At 41.1% G+C, this 24,296-nt stretch overlaps 1 protein-coding gene across 1 annotated transcript in view; it reads left to right on the top strand.

Annotated features, from left to right (window-relative positions):
* wnt7aa (wingless-type MMTV integration site family, member 7Aa) overlaps positions 1-22,632 on the top strand; it is a 28,263-nt gene extending 5,631 nt beyond the window's left edge. Inside the window, exon 4 of the mRNA XM_080182294.1 lies at positions 20,578-22,632. Within this exon, the coding sequence (XP_080038420.1) occupies positions 20,578-21,057 (480 nt within the window). The 3' untranslated portion in view covers positions 21,058-22,632. The remainder of the gene's footprint in view (positions 1-20,577) is intronic.
* Positions 22,633-24,296: the final 1,664 nt, after the last annotated feature.

Genomic DNA, 24,296 nt, shown 5'->3' with positions numbered 1-24,296 from the left:
CTTACAGCTAAGTTTATGGGGGTAAAAAAGTTTGATGTGACCTATTGCTAAATACATTATTGATAACCTTTGGATACTTTTTTGAACACTCGGTGTTATATTTTGGTGCCGCTCTGTTAAATATATAGGGTGAAAATGGGTTTTAACAGGAAAATTCCCGTCCTCACCCACACACAGGTACTTTAATAGTTTAAATTTGCATTATCAAATATGGTAACTAAAAGGGTGCTGAGCTAATAAGCATTTTCACAATGATTCTGTATTTTAAGATGCGCAGACATTTTCTGATTGTTGAAATTGTGTGGATTTGTCTAGATAATAAGATTGAGGTGGTTTGATTGGAAATGCAATAGTTGTTGTTTCTTCAGTTGTAGCTTACATACATTTTTCAAGATGGCATAAGGCTGACTACCCACACCGACAATGCACTGCAGTGCAGTACAATATAGTTGCATTGCTTTCTTTGAAAGTTCTTTTTTCCCCCTGTGCATAATCAATCTGGAACACATATAAATCACCAACAGAGACACCCAACCTAATGGTGCATATATTATTTTCACTTGGGCTGGTAGACTTTTGTATTTAAGCTTTGGAAAATGCCCTTCAACTTTAACTGATATGGTGACTCGCATAATTTCTTCATGTTTTGAACCAAAATATATTTTGCATAGGCTACAAGAAAGGCAGTTTTTAGATTATAAAAACAGAGAGAGAAAAATGGTAGCTTTTAAAGCTATAAAAAAGTACAATCATCGTAGGATGGAATTTATCAATTCTTTTATTTTCGGGCGTGAGAGGAGTTACGTTGCAACTCATTTTCATCATAATGGCATCTCATCCAAGAGCACAATGATGAATTGGAATGTGACCATATTGAGTGTATAACAGACAAATGAAAGAAAATCAAACACTATAATTATTATTTGAAAACAAACTTCTCACCAAAACTCAAGTTAATTACGTTTTCCCTACCAAGCACTAAAAAATGATGCCTATATATAAGCCTTCAGGACAAGTTGTGCATCAACCATTCCATTTCCTATATCATTACATCACATTTGTTTTCTGATTAAATATGTCATAAAACATTATTTTAACATATCTTAAGGCTCCTAGCATTTAAGGGATAAGAGGAATCTGATCATTTCCCCATTATCCGTAGTTAGAAAAACAAGACAAAACTGTCCTTTATATATTTTTAAAAACCATCACTCTTCCTTAAAAGAATGATGAGGCAGGTGTGAATGCCTTAGGGTTCTTTGTTAAATTCCTGTTCCTAACCACTTGATTTTCTTACACAACTACTTTACCAATTATCATATTCAAAATGACATAATACAACAGTATGATATTTTTATTCCCTGTGCCTTCTTTATATTACTGAGGAAGTGATAACTCAAGTGTACATCGGAAAGCATGTGATGTGGGTCTAGAGCCAGAAAGTCTTCAATGTAACTTCAGCATGAAAATCTGTTTTACAAGCCTGAAGATAAAACTAGGGAATTGCCTGGAAGAAAGGAACCAACAGATCTGGCTAGTGGAGCAGTATGGATTGTACAGTGGACAGCTTTGGGGGTCGTTGCTTGATCATTACGGTTTCTGTTCTACACGAACCACCTGGATACAGAAATGCAATGCTAGCTAGTCAGTTCCACAGATGACTGGAGGAAACAGCATCGATCGAGGTTGATGAGGCAGAAGAGTTTAGATAAAATTAGCAATTCAGCAGAACAATGACAGATGTAATAGACGTTAAGTGCAAGGTGTTTCGCGGCCAAAGAAAGAAGTGGAGGGCACTCACAATTTGAATGATTCGTGTCAGACTAGCTGAAGAAGAAGTTAAAAGATTGAAAGCGACAGTAGACTCAACATACGACAATCAACAGTGTGAATCCGAGGATGTCACATTGAACTGCATGACGCTCGAGTAAGAATCTCTAGGAAGAATAGTTGAGAATCGGGTTCAGTTTGGAGTATCGAACCATAGGATGGAAGTAGTGCACGGTAGGGCCAGGGAGGCTGACTTCTCCTGTCGGAAGATTAGAAAAACGCAGTTCTCTAGTCTTGAAAGAAAATAAATGAAAGGCAACTTTAAAGAGATATAAAAGCACGATATAAAAATAGTTAACTCGGGGCATTATTTCAAACTAAAACGGTAGGTTTTTGGGGCATCAAAGACTGGCTCAGAATGGATGTCAGGAAGCTCCTGTTCAAGCAAAGGGTGATTTATACTAGGAATGGCGGCAAGATCTCTGGAATCAATCAAGAGCTGATTCAATGCTGTATTGGTGAGGGAATAAGTTTCAGTAGAGAGATGGATAGGAACAGGGGGAGGCCATTTAGCCAGTTAATCCTGTTCCACCATGTAATGAGATTACAACTAATCCATGGCCAACTCCAATTTTACCCCAACCCTTAATATACAACTCACAGTTTTAAGATTTGTGGTAGAGAGTTCCAAACTTCAGCCACACTTTGCATGAAAGACGCTTCCTAATTTCACAACTGGAAGATCTGGCTCTATTTTTTTCAAGAATGATGTCTAATCCTGTACTTCCCAACTAGCAGAAGTAATTTCCCCTTATCTACCTTACCTGTTTCCCTTAATATCCTGAAAACATTGATCTGACCACCTCTTAATCTCCTCAATTTAAGGAGCTAAACCCTAGTTAATTAAATCTCTCTTCATCACTACCTCTTAGAGTCTAGGTATAATTTTACACTTCACTCCCTCCAACACCGTGAAGTGAATTGAATGATGCTCCTCATTTTTCTTTAAATAGTTGGACATTTAATAATATGAGAATAATCAAAAGGAATATGCAAAATCCACTGTAATGTTGTACATGACTAGATTTTTAAAAAAACTTAAATTAGTTTAAATACAATCCAAGGGTGGAATCTTGTTGAGACATCCAGGGTTTCATCTGCTGGCTGGAGAGCTAGGGAGAGCCCCCACTGTCTCTTTTCCCCACCAATGCACACACCAATCAGGCAGTAGTGGGCTTTACCCTGGAATCAAGGCCTCTATACAGGAAGTCTTGCTGCTGAGGGCTGCCGGCCAGTCAGAGTTCAGTTCTTGTGCTCAGCAGTGCAACTAGGGAGACTGTATTGCTGTTGGAAGGATAGACAACAAAGTCTCAGATGCAGCCAGGTCACAGGTAAGTTATAAAATAGAAAGAGGAGGGCATGAGGTCAACAGCAAGGGTAAAGCGATAGCTCGCAGCAGACACCACCCTCCTTTCCTGATGTCCAGCCCCTCGATTGGGCACTGTACCTTTCAATGAGGGATTCACCCACCTCCCACAGCTGACCACACAGTTTTACTTGCTGCGCACAATTCATGGCAATAGGCTTGCCAACACTTGGATTAATGGTGGGATGAGACCCTTCAATGGTCATTAATTGACTGTTTAAGGCCTCAATTGATGATAGGTCAGAGAGGTTAACTATGGGCGTTCTGGTATCCAAATAAATGCCCTTTCTGTCTTCAAGCTCATTGCCAGTGAGAGCACAGGATTCCACCCCAATTTTATTGACAGCAAAATACTCCATGCCTAATTTGGCAAACATGTACTCTATTTTCCTTCACAGAGACCACAAAGACAGCTGACTTGAGAAAGTAAAACATTTTCCCCCTATAAGGAGGTACTGTACTCTTACTCATGATAACATTTCGCTGATACATAATATGCTGAGTGCCAGTATCATTCGATATTACCAGACACTGGCTCGTGTCAAAGAAGTTCATAGACCAAACCTATCTAATCCTCCAAAAGTTCCTGCTCACCTGCATAATCTGCACATATGGTGGAGCTCAAAACCTTAAGGTAAGTTATGGATGAGTCCCCAGATATTTTTTCAGTTCCAGCAATATGTCAGATGCTTGGATTGCAATGTATTGCATTTGAACTTGGTTTGCTGGGGACAGGGGAATCGGAGCATAATCTATCTCAGATGTTAATAATGTAGCTACTGGTCATATGTAATGTTTTCTGGGCATCATACAACACAATGCAAGATATGAGATTGGCACTGGCTCAGGTCCTTGTGCTCTGTAAACATTCAAAGGTCCATAACAAGTGTGTATCTTTACCAGTTCCCACTCCAGGAATCCTTTTACAGGAAATGCTGGGATTGTACGATGCACATTGTGACAGTATGCTCCTCATGTATGATTTTGGTGGATTGTGCTGCATTTGATTATTGAGGAGCAGCTTTAATAACTTATCCATTCCTCTGTCATTATGTGGCAGCCTCTGGCCATTCTGTTTTTTTTTGTGTTCATGGTTGATGTGAAGATGGATATTAAACAGAAGGAGGAGATCTGCCTGTCAGAGATTTTTTTAGACTTTGGAGACATAGTTGTAAGGAGCTTGGGGCACACCTTTGTGTCTCCGAGTTGCAGTAGATTAGAAAGCAGCAGAATATGTTATATTGAGTGATGTGGAATTTTTGAAACAGCTGCAGAACCATGATGACCTGAAGCTCTTTGAGATGCCAGGCTGATTTTACTGATGTCCTTTTGTGCTACATGTTGTAGCTAGTTGAGAGTTAACCAATAACTAAGAGGAGAGTGAGTGTAAATATAGGCAAGAAGTAGCTTCAGTAAGCCTCCATTCAGCCCAAGAAGGACTATGAGATCTTTTTGAATGTGGACAATCTTTCCTGAATGGCAATGAAAAATGGATTATTTACGGAAATTGTGTGTTCCTTTTTTAAGTCTGAGACAATATTTGCACAGATTGCTTCCTAGTGATAGTGCCTTCCTAGTGATAATGACATGTTAAGACTTAAACCTTCTAAAGTTTAGAAGGTTTAAGTCTGTAATTCCAACAAAACCACTGATAGCCTAACTTCCCTTCCCAGCTCCCACACTTGCTGACATTGTCAATAATTTCTTCTCCTCGGGGACTGTCCAACTCTCATGTCACTAGATCAAGGTAGTTATACAGTGACAACACAGAAGGAGGACATTTGGTCCATCATGTTAATGCCAGCTCTCTGCAAGGGCAGCTCATTCATTCCCACTCTCTCATTCTTTCCCTGCAACTCTACAAATTGTGTCTCTTCATATGTTTATCCTTCGAAGCTGCAATTGAATCTGCCTCCAGCAAACTCTCAGGCAGTGTGTTCCAACCTCTAACAACTCACTACACAGAATTCTTATTTTGTCATTGGTTCCTTTGCCAATCACCTTAAGTCAGCGTCCCCTGGTTCTTGAAGCTTCTGCCAAAGAGAGCAATCTCTCTCAATCTACACTGTCTAGTCCCCACAAGTGAACACCTTTATCTAATCTCCTCTTAACTTTCTTTTCCCTAAGAAAACAGTGAGCCCATGTCCTTAGAAAATATTGGCACAGCACCAACCTCACTTTCCTGGTTATTATCCTTAAGCATGTTACTGTCTCACAGATCCATTTCCACTGCTCTTGCAACTCTTTTCAATCTTCTCCATTAGGTTTCCACTCCTCCACACTAGTGAAATAGTATTAATATAAGTTATGAATGATATTCTCAGTAACCGTGACCATAATTAATTGCTCTTCTGCATCAGCCTCAACCCATTTATAACCAACAACAAGATTATTGCAACATCCTCCTCCAACATTGTTCCTTTATTGTTCTGCTTGGCCAGTCCAATCTTTCTTGGTTCATCTCACTAACCCAATGTTTGCAAAGCTTCTCCAGCAATAACGTCACTTCTGACCCCTGCACTTTCACCTTCTGAGTCCTCCAAGCATCTATTCTGAGCCGTCTTCCTCATTTACATGCTTACCTGTGGCCATATCCACAGACCTGTGTCAGCTTCTGCACATAAGCTGGAGAAACCCAGCTTTGCCTCTAACCCTATATCTTCTGACTCTGCCTTGTCCACTGCCTTGGGACTCTCAGTCTGCCTGTTCATCATCAAGTCTTAGGTGACTCATGGTTTTCTCCAGTTAAACATTGGGAAGTCGCAACACCTGGCACAGATTCTCACCTCTTCCACGCCCACGGTTGCAGGCTGAACAAGACTGTTTATACCTTTGGCATCTTATTAGACCCTCAGCTAATTTTCTGAGCCCAGTTCCTCTCTTTCTCAATGATCACAGACTTCTACCCCCGTAATAGTGCTTGTTTCATACTTTATCGTCTACTGAAAGATCCAGACCTCTCCAGACTACAATGTTCCCTGGCTAGCCTCCCAACATCCACTATCTATAAACTTTAGTTTGTTCAAAATTCTGCTGCCTTTATCTTCAGCTGGATCAAGTCCTGCTTATCCGTCACCCTGCCCTTGTTGATCCACATTGGTTCCCAGTTTCCCAGCATCTCAAATCAAAATCATTGTATTTAAATCCTTCTGTCACCTCAAAGCTTCCTGTCTAGCAAGCTTGTCCAGCACCGTCATACTCCTGAATTCCACAGTGGTTAGTACAGCTATCTCACAGCACCAGGGACCTAGGCTGAATTCCCAGCTTGGGTCACTGTGCAGACTCTGAACGTTCTCCCCGTGTTTGTGTGGGTTTCAGCTGAGTACTCTGGTTTCCTCCCACAGTCGGAAAGATGTACCAATTAGGTGGATTGGCCATGCTAAATTCTCCATCAGTGTACCCGAACAGGCTCCAGAGTGTGGCAACTAGGGAATTTTCATAGTAACTTCATTGCAGTATTAATGTAAGCCTACTTGTGACACTAATAAATAAAGTTATCCTTTTGATGCCTGCTTGTTACATATGCCCCTCTCTTTGCCCCACCATTGGTGGCTATTCTTCAGTTATTCGGATTCCAGAGCCTCTGAATCTCTCCCTAAATTCTCAGTTTTCTTCCTTTAAAATTTTGCTTTGACTGAACTTCTGTTGTTCCTTCTAATCTATTCTTGTTTCAACCTATGTTCAATTTTTCTCTTCTATGGAGTGCTCTTGCTTTTTTTCTACATTAAAGCTGTTTTATATATATTAAATATAAATGTTAGTAATCTGAAAATAATAGAAAATGTAGGTCAGGCACCAGTGTTGAAGAGAGAAACCAGGTTAAAGTTTCAGTTCAATGACCTTTCATTAGAATTGGAGAAAGTTAGGGATGTAACAGGATTTAAGCAAGTACAGAGCAGAGGAAAAGTGTGGAGAAAGTATGAAACAGAAGGTCGGTGGTAGGGTGGAGACTGGAGAAATCAAACGACAAAATGGGTAATGGTATAGGGCAGAAGGAGATGGAAATACACCAAGAACAAAAACTTAGTCCAGAAGATTATAGAATCCCTACAATGCAGAAGGAGGCTATTTGGCTCATTGAGGCTAACCAACTCTCTTGTAGAATATCTTAACCAGGCCCAATCCTCTGCTCTATTGCCGTCACTCTACATGTTTACCACGACTAATTCATCTAACCTACCCATCGTGGCACACTAAGGGGCAATTTAACATGGCCAATGCGTCTAACCTGCACATTTTTGGACTGTGAGAGGAAACCAGAATACCTGGAGGAAACCCACAGGGAGAACGTGCAAACTCCACACAGTCACCCAAGACCGGAATTGAACCCAGGTCCCTGGCACTGTGAGGCAGCTGTTCTGATCACTGTGCTACTGTGCTAGTGTAAATTGCAATAGAGAATCATTACCAACAGTTGTCATCTGAAAAGAAATTTAAAATAATTGAACCCAGTGCTGTAAAGTGTCCAATCAAAAGATGAGGTGCTGTTCCTCATGCTTCTATTCAGCTTCAGTTGTGCAGTGTAGGGCTCAAGGGCAGAGAAGCTAGCATGAGATTAGGGGGGAGAATTAAAATGGTTAATGAGGAATTTTACCTGTTGTGTAACAGGTGGCGTTCCACAGAAGGGTCACCTGATTTGTCTTCGGACTCCCAGTTGTATGAGGAGACCGCACCATAAAGTGTATACAGAAGACTAAATCAAAACAGGTATAAGTAAATGGAGGTTTTGCCTGGAAGCAGGGTTTGGAGACCTGAATGGTAGGTAGAGGGGAAGTAGAACATCCCCTGTATCTGCATGGGAAGGTGCTGTGGGAAGGGGAGTCATGTTGCGAGTCAGTGATTTCTAGATGTGGTTCTTGCTGAGACGTTGCAGTTGCTTTAGTTGTACCCATGGACGTCTGTCATTCCATTGTAATTTAAACATACTGAGGCTCCTGAATTATTGAGCCTGAATAAGAGACAGTGGAGATAAGAAATAGATTCATCTTTATTATACTGTGCTGTATATACATAGCGGGGGATGGATGATTTTTTTTATCTGTTGAGAGTTTGGGGGTACCGTCCTGTCTCAGATGACAAACGGAAAGGATCTTCTTTTCAGTTCAATTTTAACCTTAATGTAGGGAAGTGGTGGGGGGGTGAATGACTTCCTGTCCTATCCTTGGTGGAAGTTTTTGCAGACTGGGGGCATAGTTACTGGGCAGAATTTGACAACTCCTCCCACCAGCAGGAACTTCCAGTCCCACCAAAGTCAATGACCTTTAAATGTCTCACTACATTTTCCAGCCCCGCCCTCACTGTGACGGGGCCTTAAAATTCAGCCTGTTGGTGAGAAGCAGCCGCACGAAATGACTGTTTATCTTTCTCTTTCATTTAAATAACTCACCACTTTGAAATATGGCATCTTAAGTTTGACTGACACAAAGGGCGGGATTTTCCGGCCCAGGGCTGGAAAACCCTGCCTAAGGTCAACGGATTTCTGTGGCAGGGGGGATGGGAAAATTCTACCCAAAATCTTTTTCCAAATGCTAGTGAATTACTCATGATATTGCTCGCGGTGAGGCAGAGGACATTCTGCTTTTTGCTGCATAACATGAAGTATATTATCAAGGTCAGTGCTTTCTAGTGACTAAATAAATTCAACTGCTATTCATCACAGTATCTTACAGGAATGTTCGCACTGCTTTGGTGTTCCTGCGATCCAATTATGTCCTATTTTTAATCAGATTTGAAAGTGATTGCCATTATTTACTTATTTAACTATGTAACGAATTTGAGGCCTTATTTTGAAAAAGCACACCAGGGATTCAGAGAAGATAATTGGGAAGATGCTCCAGTTTCAGTTGGGGTGGAAGCATGTGGAAGTACTTAAGGTTGGGTCAGGTGATACAGTTTCTACATCATTGGTAGAGTGGTCTGAAGCGTTTCAGAGCAGAAGGCAAGGCAGGAGAAGAATGGAGAGGGGTGGGAGCATTGTTGTAGGAGCTGCAGTGGGGTGGTCCTTGGAGAGCTCTGAGGTATGGAAGTAATGTGTTAGAAGCGCCAATGAAAGAAAGGTTTTGGAGCCTGGGCGCGCTGGATAATGGTGGAATGTTGATGTACTGGGAAAATGGTTTGTTGGCTGTCGGAATACTGGAAAAATAAAGAGAGGCCATGTGAGAGAAATGGTGGAGTTGCATTCTTGGGTGTGACAATGGATTTCAAGTTCTTCACTGCCATTTAGGCATATTAGCACGGACGCAACAACAGTAGATGTTAAGAGGAACTCAGGAAGTGGGAAAGCACTTGAGGCTGAGCCACATATGTGGAGACATGCACTGTACTTGTTGTAAACCGTGCTGACATTTGTAGATATGGCAGGGGTTCAATATCTGGCAGATGAGGGCCTTTAATCGTATGGAAGTGTATTGTAATGCAAGTAAATTAGTTTCACGCTCATAACGGCTGTGAACCCAATTACATCGCCAGTGAGGCAGAAGTCATGATCTTGCCACTCGATTTGCAACTTCCGGGTTTCGCCAGATATTGAGCCCCGGCTAACGTTCCCAAGGATGGTGAACACGGGCTTAAGATCCTGTCCAAGATCATGGCTGATCTGATCATGGCCTTAGATCCAATTTCCTGCCTCACCCCCACCGCATCCCCCCATAACCATTGATTCCTTTGTATCAAATTTTGTCTAACTCAGCCTTCAGTGAATTTAACAACCCTCCACACTATGCCTCCTAGTTCAGGATTCCCCAATAAGGAGAAACATTTTTCCAGCATCTACTTTGTCAAGCTCTCTCAGCATCTATGGCCTCACTTGAGCGAGACCGGAAATTCCCACACAAGGTCAACGGACATTTCCGTTATCCACTCCTCATCTGCTCTGACTTCCGTGGTAGGCGAGGTAGTAGAATTCCGGCATATATGTTTCAATAAGATCACGTCTCATTCTTTTGAACTCCAAAGAATATAAGTCCAATCTTTACACACTAGGCCCTAGGAATCGGCCTAGTGAACCTTCTCACAACTGCTTCCGATGCAAGTATGTAAGTAACGTGAACAAACTGTATACAAACCTCTAGGCATATCCTGGATAGTTGTAGCAAGACATCCCTGCTTCTACAACCTATCCCTCTTCCAATAAAGACCAACATTTCATTTGCCTTTTTAATTACTTGATGTACTGGCACCCCTCTCGGTGATATGTGATATATGTGATTCATGTACAAGGACATCCAGATCCCTCTGTACTGTAGCATTCTGTAGTCTGTCTCCATTTAAATATTAATCAGTATTTATGTTCTTCCTGCCAAAGTGGACAACCTCACATTTTCCCGCATCTGCTCCATTTGTCAATTTGTTGCCCATTCAATTTATACGCCTTTGCAGGCTCTCTGTAGCCTCCTCACAACTTGTTTTCCCACTTACCTTTTATATCATCAGCAACTTTGTCTTTGGTACAATCAGTCCCTTTATCCAAGTCATTAATATAGATGTTGAGGCCACAGCACTGATCTCCCTGGCTCTCCACTAGTTACAATTTGCCATCCTGAACATGACCCATTTATCTGTTTCCTTTAGTTAGCCGATCCTCTATCCATGCTAATCTATCACCCAACATCATAAGCTTCTATCTTGTATGATAACCCTTTTTGTAGCAAATGCCCTTTGGAAATCCAAATATATTGCATCTACTGGTTCCCTTTGTGCACCCTGCTTTTTACATCCTCAAATAACTCGAATAAATTTCCCAAAAACAATTCCCCTTTCACATAACTATCCACTCTGCCTGATTGTGTTACAAATTCGTAAATCTATTATTACCTCCTCAATAATGTATACAAGCATTTTCCCACTGACCAACATTAGGCTAACTGGCCTATAGTTCCCTGTCTTCTTTCTCCCACCTTCCTTGAAGAGAGGTCTTACGTTTACGAGCTTTCAATCCACTGGGACCATTCCAGAATCTAAGGAATTTTGGAAGGATGCATCCACTATATCTGCAGCCACTTAATTTAAAACCATAGGATACAGGTCATCAGGTTCAGGGGATGTGTCAGCCCCAAGCCCTATTGATATTCCTATTGCCTTTCTCTAGTGATAGTGATTGTTTTGAGTTCCTCTCTCCTTTTGAGTTTCTACTATCTTTGGAATGCTTTTTATATCTTCAGTTGTGAAGAGAGCTACAAGACACTTCTTCAAAGTTTTTGCTATTTCTTCGTTCCCCATTATTAATTCCCTAGCCTCACCTTCTAAGAAGCCAAAGTTCACTTTAGCTACTTTTATTGTATGACAACATAATCACAGAAACTGTGCTTATGTGAGTTTTTAAATTTTATTTTATACACACTGAAAAATTCCTGAAAGTTGTGTTATTGCTCTATCTCTTTTTTTTCCAAGTCTAAGGTGTCATAGACCTTTGGATTTTATACACTTGATTAGCAATGATACGATGTTCGGGAATTAGTAGTTGCAAAGATAAGATACAAAGAACAAAACAAAGAACAAAGGACAAAGAACAGTACAGTACAGGAACAGGCCCTTCGGCCCTCCAAGCCTGCGCCGCTCATGTGCCCAGCTAGACCATTCGTTTGTATCGCTCTATTCCCAGTCTGTTCATGTGGCTATCTGGATAAGTTTTAAACGATCCTAGCGTATCAGCCTGAATTGTTTTGCTTGGCGGCGCATTCCAGGCTCCCACTACCCTCTGTGTAAAATACGTCCCCCTGACATCTGTGTTGAACCTTGCTCCCTTAACCTTGAACTTGTGACCCCTTGTGCTCGTCACTTTCGACCTGGGAAAAAGCTTCCCACTGTTCATCCTATCTATGCCCTTCATAATTTTATGCACCTCTATTTGGTCACCCCTCATCCTCCTTCTTTCTAGGGAGAACAGCCCCAGTTTGCCAAATCTCTCCTCATAGCTAAGACCTTCCATACCAGGCAACGTCCTGGTAAACCTTTTCTGTATTCTCTCCAAAGCCTCCACGTTCTTCTGGTAGTTTGGCAACCAGAACTGGACGCAGTATTCCAAATGTGGCCTAACCAACGTTCCATATAGCTGCAACATCATATGCCAACTTTTATACTCTATGCCCCATCAAATAAACGCAAGCATATCATATGCCTTCTTCACCACCCTCTCCACCTGTGCTGCCACTTTTAGGGGTCTGTGGACTTGCATACCCAGGTCCCTCCGTGTGTCTATACACCTGAAGGTTCTGCCATTTATTGTACAGCTCCTCCCTACATTAGATCTACTGAAATGCATCCCTTCGCATTTATCTAGATTAAGTTCCATTTGCCATTTCTCCATCCAATTTTCCAGCCTATCTATATCCTGCTGTATTCTCTGACAATGTCATCACTATCCGCAAGTCCAGCAATCTTTGTGTTGTCCGCAAACTTACTGATCACACCAGCTACATCTTCTTCTAAATCATTTATATATATCACAAACAGCAGAGGTCCCAGTACAGAGCCATGTGGAACACCACTAGTCACAGACCTCCAACCGGAAAAAGACCCCTTCACTGCTACCCTCTGTCTCCTATGGCCAAGCCAGTTCTCCACCCATCTAGCTAGCTCACCTTTTATCCCATAAGATTTAACCTTTTGCACCAGCCTGCCATGAGGCACCTTGTCAAAAGCTTTACTAAAATCCATATAGATGACATCCATGGCCCTTCCCTCGTCAATCGTTTTTGTCATCTCCTCAAAAAACTCAACCAAGCTTGTGAGGCATGACTCCCTTGTACAAAACCATGCTGTCTATTGCTAATGAGATTATTCCATTCTAAATGCGTATATATCCTATCTCTAATAATCTTCTCCAACAATTTCCCTACCACAGACATTAAGCTCACTGGCCTATAATTACCTGGGTTATCCTTGCTACCCTCCTTAAATAACGGGACTATATTTGCTATCCTCAATCCTCTGGGACCTCACCTGTGTCCAGTGAAGAGACAAAGATTTCTGTTAGAGGCCCAGCAATTTCATCCCTTGTCTCCCTGAGCAGCCTAGGATTGATGCCATCAGGCCCCAGGGATTTGTCTGTCTTAATGTTTCCTAAAAAACCTAACACTTCCTCCCTTGTAATTGAGATTTTTTCTAACGGGCCAACACATCCCTCTGAGACACTCCCAGTCAACATGGCCCTCTCCTTTGTGAATACTGATGCAAAGTATTCATTTAGGATCTCACCAACTTCCTTTGGTTCTAAGCATAATTCCCCTCCTTTGCCCCTGAGAGGTCCGATCCTTTCCCTAACAACCCTCTTGTTCCTAACGTTTGTATAAAATGCCTTAGGATTCTCCTTAATCCTGTCTGCAAGGACATTTCGTGACCCCTTTTTGCCCTTCTAGTTCCCTGTTTGAACTCTTTTCTACTTCCTCTGTATTCCTCCAGTGCTCCATCTGTTTTTAGCTGCCTGGACCTTACGTATGTCTCTTTTTTCTTTTTGATTAGACCCATGATTTCCTTGGTTATCCACGGCTCTCGAATCTTACCTTTCCTATCCTTCCTTTTTAAAGGCACGTGCCTGTCCTGCAGCCCTATCAACTGCTCCTTAAAAGATTCCCACATGCCAGATGTGGATTTACCCTCGAACAGCCTCTCCCAATCAACAACCACCAAATCCTGCCTAATCCGGCTGTAGTTAGCCTTCGCCCAATTCAGCACCTTACCCATTGGACAACACTCATCTTTTTCCATTACTATCCTAAAGTTTACAGAAGATGTAAATTTATTGACAAAGAATCTACAGTTCATAGAATGATGAATCATAGAATCCCTACAGTGCCAATAAACATTTTGAAAAGCAATATTTAAGAAAATAGAATGGCTTATTTTGTCACCTACAGTCATCTGCTCTTCAAATTGATGCTGTGGGATCCAGCAGGCATTGGAGCTAAGATAGAGGATCAAACATGGATTAATTAAAGGTTGGAGTAGATTTGAGGTGCTGTATGTCCACTCCTACTGCTATTTCTCCTGTTCGTAGTATTTATCCCTAGTCAGGATGAGTAGACCAAGGTGTGAAACAATGCATCAGTGCATTGAAACTACTTACTCATTCCTCAGTGGCACAGTAAAAGATTGCTCCAGTAGTTTTTTGTTGCTCTGACAAGTAGGCCATCTGAGATTAGTGATACATGAGATTGAATTCACTGTTACTCAGATTGGGCGTATCAGAACACTTGGGTACAGGATAGAGGAATATTGGGTGGGAAGGATCACTCACCCTTAAAGCAAAGCCATCGATCTTCCGTCCACAAACTTAAATGGCTGGAAAAACCAAAATGTGCTCCTTTCAGCCATATATTTCTTTATGCTTTGCTCTGGCAATTCAGTATGTCCAAGTGTACAGTAACTGGAAAATATTCCCCTTGATCTCTGTGGAGAACTGGAGTATAAATAGAATTGAAACTTGACTTCAACTTTTTTTAGATGCTGGTCCACCTGGACAATATGTTAAGGTGATGTTGAAGATGTGAACACTTTTGATATTTAAGAGATAATTTTTAAGCCGCTACGACCAGTGTGGAGACTGTGGTCTTCCCCTATGTATTGGAAGTAGGTGAGATTTCTGCTTCTGGAAAATGCTTACCCCTCAGAGGTAGAAATTCCAAGCCCTTGGTCAGGTATGCCATAGGTCAGTTGCCGAGTGACATTCCTTGTATACCATCCTTATAATCATTGAATCCCTACAATGCAGAAGGAGGCCATTTGGCTCACTGAGCCTGCACCAAGAACAATCCCAACCAGGCCCTATCTCTACAACTCCATGTATTTAGCCTGCTAATCCCCCTGACACCAAGGGGCAATTTTAGCATGGCCAATCAACCTAATCTGCACACCTTTGGACTGTGAGAGGAAACCAAAGCACCCTGAGGAAATGCACATTGACATGGGGAGAATGTGCAAACTCCACACAGACACAGTGACCCTAGGCCAGGATTGAACCCGGGTCCCCAGTGCTGTGAGGCAGCAGAGTTTACCATGTGCCACCATGCCACCCTGTGTGTGTTGTAATGTGTTTTAACTATGATCTGAGGTATAATCGCAGGTTCCAAAAAAACGAAAGGCAGTGCTGTAATTCATTATAGTCATTCTCGATTGTGCTTTATGCAAGACACTAAGGTGCATTGTACCAAAGTGTAGTATTTGGGAGTGCTGCTTTGCAGTGACATTGCAGTGGTGGGTGCAGATTCCATATTCACCAGATTCTTTTGAGACTTAAAGCCGTTGCATAAAGTTGTCAAATGAAGAGCCTGGGCATCTCCATGAGGGAATTGGAAATGAGGTATGCCTGTTATTATCTCTTACAAGTTGGGAGCATTCCATCATACTCCTGACTTATGCCTTATAGATGGTGAAAAGGGTCAGGGGGCAAATTATTTACTGCAGAATACCCAGCTTCTGGCCTGCTCTTGTGACCACTGTATTTATAGTGCTGGTCCAATTAAATCTCTGGTCAATGACTTACTGAAGTCTGTAAGATTCTCAGGTTATTGATTTTAAAATGGGGAACTGTACTCAAACCAAAAGAGAAAATGCTAGAAAATCTCAGCAGGTCTGGCAGCATCTGTAAGGAGAGAAAAGAGCTGATGTTTTGAGTCCAGATGACCCTTTGCCAAAGCTGAGATTTTCCAGCAGAAGTGGCTTGAAGGTAGCTTGGAACCAGAGGAGGAATAACCAGTTGTAGCAATCCATGTTGGAAGCAACACATAGGAAAGAACAGGGAGGAATTCATGCTGGGAGAGTAAGAGAATTATACTTGTGGACTTGCAATCCAAAGGTTTAGACTAATAACCTTGGGGATGTGAGTTCTAATCCTGATATGGGAGTTTGAACATTTGAGTTCAATTCAAAAAAATAATCTGTGAATAGAAAACTGGATCCAGTAAATGTGAACATGAAGGCATTAGGGCCTCATGTTCTTAAAGGAACGGAACTTCCTGTTCTTATCAAGTTTGGCCTCTATGTGACTCCAATCACACATCAACATTGCTGTGTCAGAAGCACTCTAGCAAGTGTGGTAACTAGTGATGGAGGGGGCAGGTGCATGGTGGTACAGTGGTTAGCACTGCTGCCTCACAGCGCCAGGGACCTGGGTTCGATTGCTGGCTTGGGTCACTATCTGTGCAGAGTCAGCGCGTTCTCCCCATGTCTGTGTGGGTTTCCTCTGGTTGCTGCAGTTTCCTCCCACAGTCCAAAAGATGTGCTGGTCAGCTGCATTAGCCATGCTAAATTCTCCCTCAGTGCACCCGAATAGGCACTGGAGTGTGGCTACTAAAGGATTTTCACAGTAAATTCATTGCAGTGTTAATGTATGCCTACTTGTGACACTAATAAAATAAAAATAAATTTTAAACAATAAATGCCGACATCCTGAGAATGATGTTAAAAAATATAAATTAGTCATACAAATTAAAAGCAAGACCTCAAGATAATCTCTGGTTATAACCTGAGGGATAAACTGATCAGGGACAACAATGTCTTTGTAAAAGATTAATGTATGATCTTATCATGGGGCAATAGCCCCAGTACTTGGACATGAGGGAGTGGTACTACAGGTATAGGATGCACCTAAAGTGGTCCAGGCTGGAAAACATGACATAAGGAGGAGATAAGAGCACAAAAAGAGATAAAGAAAATGTAAATACTGTGGGAACAGAGAAGATTGAAGGAAGTAATAATAAAATAGCTGCTAAAAATAATGTGGGAGTGATGAGAGATATAAACATATTAAATTCCTTGTGCAGCAATGTGCATCACATCAGCTAGCTAGTGTGATAGGTCAAAACATGTGAGAAATGCACTACCAGGGCACCTGGGCAGAATAGGGACCTTCTACATTTTCACACACATTTGTATGTAGTATTAGAAATAAAAATTGGGCGTTTGAAGCACATATTCATCTTAAAGGATATACAGTTGTAGCCTATACAGAGATCTGGCTACAAGCTGGGCGTGCCTGAAAGTTAAATGTCCCAAGTTATGGCATCTTCCGAAAGGACAGGGAGAAAAGAAAAGAAGCAAGCGATATTTCTAAAAGCGATGATCACAGCCGTGGAGAGAAACGATTTCAGTAAGAGCGATCAGGCAGTTTCTGAGTAGAATTAAAGAACACTCGAGGTCTATTGGCAGCAGTGCTATAGTGGGCAAATGCGTAAATGCAGAAAACATTATTCCTACTGAGGATGGGAACATTATTCACTTTTGTAATCAGGGTCACAATTAAGCATTCTCAGATCAGAGAAAATGTGAATGAAGTGTAAATTGAAATATCTTGCATTTTGCTTTGGTAACAACCCCACCTCACCAAGGTATTCCTATTTCTCACACCGAGCTTTTTTTAAGCTTGTCTCTCCATTATCGCATAATGAGGGTTTAATCTGATGTCGTGCAGAAAGAAGTTACTTTCATCTCATCTGGGCTGTGTTCAAAATCAGGAATCAAAAGATGGATGATCCATCTCGACCTCCTCAAGAGGTCCTCAGCGTCACAGATGCCAGTCTTCAGCCAATTCGATTCATTCCACATGATATCAAGAAACAGCTAAAGGCACAGTGGACACCACAAAAGCTATGGATCCTGATGACATTCCGGCAATAGTATTGAAGATTTGTGCTCCAGACTAGCCGTGTCTCTAGCCAAGCTATTTCAGTATAACTACGAAACTGACATTTACCCAGCAATATGGAAAATTGCCCAGTTGTGTCCTGTACACAATAAACAGGGAAAATTCAACTGGGCCAATTACCAGCCCATCAGTCTACTCTTGGTCATCAGTCAAGTAATGGAAGAGGTTGCTGACAGTGCCATCAAGTAACACTTACCCATCAATAACCTGCTCACCGACATTCAGTTTGGGTTTTGCCAGGGTCACTCAGCTCTTACCTCATTACAGTCTTGGTCCTTACCTGGACAAAAGAGCTTAATGCCAGAGGTGAGATGAGAGTAATGGTCCTTGACATTAAAGCAGTATTTGAACAATGAGACCTGAAGCGCCATAACAAAACTGGAGTCAATGGGAATCAGGGAGAAAACTCTCCATTCTTTGGCACCATACCTAGCACAAAGTAGGATGGCTGTGTTTGTTTTGAGGTCAATCATTTAATTCCCAGGACTTTGCTGCGGGAGTTCCTCATTGTAGTGTCCTTGGCTTCAATTGCTCCATCAATGAATCCGCTCCAACATAAGGTCAGAAGTGGGGATGTTCGTTAATAGTTGCACAATGTTCAGCATCATTTGTGACTCCTCGGATATTGAAGCAGTCCATGTCTAAATGCAGCAAGACCTGGCAATATCCAGGCTTGGGCTGATAAGTGACAAACAACATTCATGCCACACAAGTGACAGGTAATGACAAGAAAGAATCTAACTATCTCCCCTTGATATTTAATGGCATAACTACCACTGAATACCCCACTATCAACATTCTGGGAGTTATCATTGATCAGAAACTGAATAGGACTGGTCATTTAAATACTGGGGCTATAGGGGGAATTCAGAGGCTGGGAATGCTCAGGTGAATAATTCAATGAATAATTCACGTCCTGACTCCCCAGAGCTTGTCCACTATCTACAAGGCACATATAAGAACATAAGGACATAAGAAATAGGAGCAGGAGTAGGCCATCTAGCCCTTCGAGCCTGCCCCGCCATTCAATAAGATCATGGCTGATCTGTCGCTGCTCAGTTCCACTTCCCCGCTTTCTCCCCATAACCCTTAATCCCCTCTCTTATCAAAAACCCATCAACCCGCGTCTTAAAAATATTTAGCGAGGCAGCCTCCACCACTTCAACGGGCAGAGAATTCCAGAGATTCACCACCCTTTGAGTGAAGAAGTTCCTCCTCAACTCCGTTCTAAACCGCCCCCCTTTTATTTTGAGGCTGTGCCCCCTAGTCCTACTGTCTTTTTTGAGCGGGAAGAGTCTCTCCACCTCTATCCTATCCATCCCATTCATCATCTTATACGTCTCAATGAGATCTCCCCTCATTCTTCTAAACTCTAACGAGTACAAGCCCAGTTTATTCAGCCTCTCCTCATAGCTCAACCCCCTCAACTCCGGCATCAGCCTAGTAAACCTCCTCTGCACTCCCTCCAAGGCCAAAATAAAATATCTTTGCATATCAGAGTGTGATGGACCACTGTCCACTTGCCTGGGTGAGTGCAGCTCCAACAGCACTCAAGAAACTCAACACCATCCAGGACAAAGTAGCCCACTTGATTGGCACCCCAACCACCATCTTAAACATTCACTTTCTTCATCACCAATGCACAGTGGCCAGCAGTAAGTACCATTGCTAAGATGCACTACAGCAACTCACCAGTGCTTTTTTGATAGCACTTTCCAAACCCAAGACCTCTGCCACCTCAAAAGAAAAGGGCAACAGATGTGGGGGTCAGCATTAGCTTGAACTTTCCCTTCAAGAGCGCACCATCCTGACTTGGAATTATATTACCGTTTTTTTCACTGTCACTGGGTCAAAATCCTGGAATTCCTTCCCTAACAGCACTATGGGTGTAGCTGCACTGCATGCACTGCAGCAGTTTAAGAAGGCAGCTCACCACCACCTTCTCAAGAGCAATTATCAGTGGGCAATATATGCTGAAAGAATAAATAAACAAAACAGTGAACGTTCTTATTGCACTATCTAGTTCCCTAAAATGTGTTAAGTTTCATCTTGGGATGTTTTGCCAGTGACTGCCTGATTTAATTGTTCAGTTTTCCTAAAACAGGGGAAAGCTACCAATTGAAAGGTCAACACAGCAAGCAAACACCCAAGTGATGATATTGGTAGAAACATCTTTCAAAAAATTAATTGTAAAACTACCATTTCTCAAAAGGTTCTATTCACTGTCTGTTTGTAACTACAATGAGACTTCTATTAGACTACTGCCACCATCGTTTTTGATGTGGAGATGCCGGCGTTGGACTGGGGTGAGCACAGTAAGAAGTCTCACAACACCAGGTTAAAGTCCAACAGGTTTATTTGGAAGCACGAGCTTTCAGAGTGCTGCTCCTTCCTCAGGTGAATGAGTTGACTCACCTGAGCAAGGAGTAACACTCTGAAAGCTCGTGATTCTAAATAAGCCTGTTGGACTTTAACCTGGTGTTGTGAGACTTCTTACTGTGACCATCATTGCAGACAGTGGTTTAAGCATTGTTATGACTTCTGACATTTCAGTTGGAAATGAATCCTTGAAGATGGACTGATTCTTAATCTGGTTGGTTGAATCTTATTGATCTATATTGTCTTTTCATCTCATTCAGTGCCCAGTGTTATGATACATTTAAGGTTCTCCACTGTAAGTGTAACAAATGCTTGTGGCTTTACCGTGGGTTTGGTGACATGTATTGTGTTTGCTTTATTCTAGATCCTTGGAGAAAATATGAAACTGGAATGCAAATGTCACGGAGTGTCCGGATCATGTACCACTAAGACGTGCTGGACAATGCTACCCAAATTCAGAGAACTGGGCTACATCCTGAAAGAGAAATACAATGAAGCGGTTCAAGTCGAACCAGTAAGGACGCATCGAAACAAACGGCCGGTCTTCTTGAAGATTAAAAAGCCACTTTCATATCGTAAGCCGATGGTTACAGACTTAGTGTACATTGAGAAATCTCCTAACTACTGCGAGGAGGATCCAATCACCGGGAGTGTCGGGACACAGGGACGAATGTGTAACAAGACATCCTCGCAAAATAACAGTTGTGATTTGATGTGTTGTGGACGGGGATACAACACGCACCAGTATTCCAGAGTCTGGCAGTGCAACTGCAAATTCCACTGGTGCTGTTACGTCAAGTGCAACACCTGCAGCGAAAGAACAGAAGTTTATACCTGTAAATGATATCGAACCTTTTATAGGGAGGAGCGTCATACCCTCCAAAGAAAAATATTCCTTAAATTTGCACATGATCTCAATCTAGTGGCTGTGAGTTTGCAAATAATGTCTCGCTTTCCTATAGAGTGCAAAAGCTTGAGGATCCCTGTACCGATAATGTTGCCAGATAGATAAGCCCAGCTGGACTACAAAGGGAAGCACCTGTTGCCATCACCATAAGTATACCACACAGAATTCAAATACGCAAAGCCGATTTCAATTAGTGCATTGAAATAAATCCCGGTCTGTCTGAACAGAAAAAGGCACAAAGTTGAAAGAAGCCGTAATGAAAATCAACAGTAACTTGGCTTGGAGAGAGGAAAAAAAAGAACGCTTTAAATATGGACTATAAACAGGACAGGGCTGACAATGCCCCTGTGAGAATTTCTGCTTTGAGTGTGGATTATGCAGATTTAGGTTTCTGCATTTGTGAAAAGCTTCTGCTTGTCTTGCCTGTCTGGATCTCACATTTTGGCTACAGCAAGTATTACTGTTTTCAGTTTCCCATAGACACTGACTTATCAGCCTTTTTTTCTTTTCTGCCACATTTTTTCACAGCCATTAAGAAAACCATGGTGGACTGGGGCACTTGGACATAATGACTGACTATACCAGCAACATTAAGTAAATAGTAACGACAATATTTAACAATATATTTAGAGAAAAAGAAAACTAATATTAATTTATTTTAAAAGAAAACTTTCCTTGGGACACTTCTGCAAAGAAAGCGTTTCACTTTCTTTGTGGAAAACTTTCTTTTGAGACAGCAAGAATTGGATTTGTTTGGCTGTATATATTAGGTTTGCTCAGATATTTCTAACAGCTGTTTGCAGGGACCTTCTGTGTCCTGCAGCATCAGGCATTTTACTGACAAAAGCAGGCATCTTTTGTAAATCTTCTGCTGTTTTGCTGCTAGTTGTCTGGAAAATCAAACTGGTTGTGATTACTTAAACTACTGTAAAAACTTGATTATTTTTCACTTCGAAACTTCAAACTAATTATAAATCATTTGAACTAAAGATTATCAAATCTGATACTCCAGACAAATCCCATCATGTGGACAAAGGAACCATAGGTTAAGAGAATATATTTTGTAAGAGACTATTTTTATATGGATATTTTATTTATACTGTTTCTGCTTGTATAACTCTATAACCAGTACTTTTCTTAAAACAGGCATAAAAGCTGTGATTATTTGTAATAGATCTGAGGGAATTTAACGGCATTAAGACCGATTAGTTTATGGACAGAACAGCAGCAAGCTGGATAAATTCAGATTCAAATGGTAGATGCGTCAAAAATGCACAATGAACTTTCTTAGATTAGCTTTATCCGGATGTGTGTGTACAAACTGGCTCATTATTGCATTTCAAACTGCAGAACATGCAAAACAAGAACAGGGTATGTAGCATCAATTTTGTTAGTTGGCTTGAATTCATGATTGGTATTAACTGGATACTCATTTATCCCTTTCAGAAAAAAAAAATTGAAATTGCTTCCCGCATGCGTCAGTCATTAAAATGTGGGGTTATGACTAGCAAATGTGCTGTGTGTGCTTTGAGATAAAGCTCCATATTGTGAAAGTGTCAGATTGATTTCGTCACGGCCATGCTTCAGACTGTGACTGTACAAACTAGCACTATACACACTGTCTGATTCACACAGATAACAGACAGAGCTGTTATCTATAACAACAATGAAAAGTGGTCTATTTCTTTCATAAAGAATGCTGAGAATTCAAGAAGGTTTCATTACCAAGAGTACATTCACTGGTTAGCAATTGCAGCACAGGTAAATCTTGCATGTTTTGTTTTAACTTTCAAGTGTAACAAAACTATTGAATTTTAAGATTCAACAGTGTTAAATAAGATCAAGAGAATGCAAAAAAATTGTAGTTTACACAAGCTCTAAGACACCCAAACTAAAATCCTATCAGATCTTTCTCTAGTTAATGAAATCGCATTTAGTTAACATAACATTCAATCGGCCAATATGTACTAAACCGTGCACCCACTCTGAAAATGATTTCTACCCGCTCTGAAAATGCAAGGCATTGTCACATTCAATTTTGACATTGTTTCCCAGAGTTTGTTTTAGATACATACATTAATGTGCAATTATCTCACCAAAACTGAACATTCACTTTTGAGAGTTGTCTTGCTGCCAAAAAAGGAAGGAAAATCCAAAACCAGCTGTCATTGAAAACATTAACAATAAAAAAAACAAGGTTCTCAAATGTATAATCTACTTGCTTAGACATGTATAGAAAATTCACACAGGAGTCCTGCAGCACATTTATTCACCAGTGTTGACCGTGATAATGCAGGTTACTCTCTCAAAGTTCTCGTCTGTATTTCTATCTGCATCTCGAACACAGGTGATTCAGTTTCTGCCACATCAAATCTTTCTCAGAAACAATATTAAAAATATACAATAAGATTTTATTATGAATAAATGTAGGAAACAAAAATACTGCTCTACTAACTGTATCATAGAATTCTAATACTGCATGATTTAATAGTTTACTGCCCTTGTCTGCACATTATAGAAGATTATCCAGTTTTGTAGGCCACAATACTTTGTGATCCACAGATTCATTAGCATAAATTGGATGTAAAACAGTAAAGGTTGTACGTTTTCTCAGCTTCTAACACTTCTTTTATGTTCTATTGTTTTTCATCTCTTCATATATGATATTTTTACCTTTACTACCATGGTAGCAGTAAAGATACTACTACTTTATCTTCAGTATTACCACTAAAGATAAAGTAGTATCTTTACTACTTCCTTAATAAGTGGTTGTAAAGAATCACATCTGTCTGCATATTTTAAAATTCCACATCAATCTAAGCCTGTCAACATATTTTCTAAGTTCATCTGTATTTTCAAATAACATTCACTGAAAGATCACTGGATGAAATCCATACCCCACCAAGATGAAGTCTCTTAACTGTCGACCTGAGAACATTTCAATAAAAAACAAATGTGTTTGCTTAAAGAGACATTTGGAAACCTCAGCCTAGTAAGACCTAATCCAAACATTAGTTAGTAAATGGTCAACGCTTCATTAGTTTATCAGCTCCTCAACCAAGCAACCATGAAGACTAACATAACACCTCACTGTTTAATAGCAGAATGAAGGAAGACATTGCTAATAGCTTATGGTGATGATTATGCAGCTAGAACTGCCATTCTGATGACTTGCT

Source organism: Carcharhinus amblyrhynchos, chromosome 3 (genome assembly GCF_965287045.1).
Source record: "Carcharhinus amblyrhynchos chromosome 3, sCarAmb.v2.hapA, whole genome shotgun sequence".
Lineage (NCBI taxonomy): Eukaryota > Metazoa > Chordata > Chondrichthyes > Carcharhiniformes > Carcharhinidae > Carcharhinus > Carcharhinus amblyrhynchos.
Note: the sequence above shows the minus strand (reverse complement) of the source record. Positions and strands in the feature narration are given on the sequence as shown.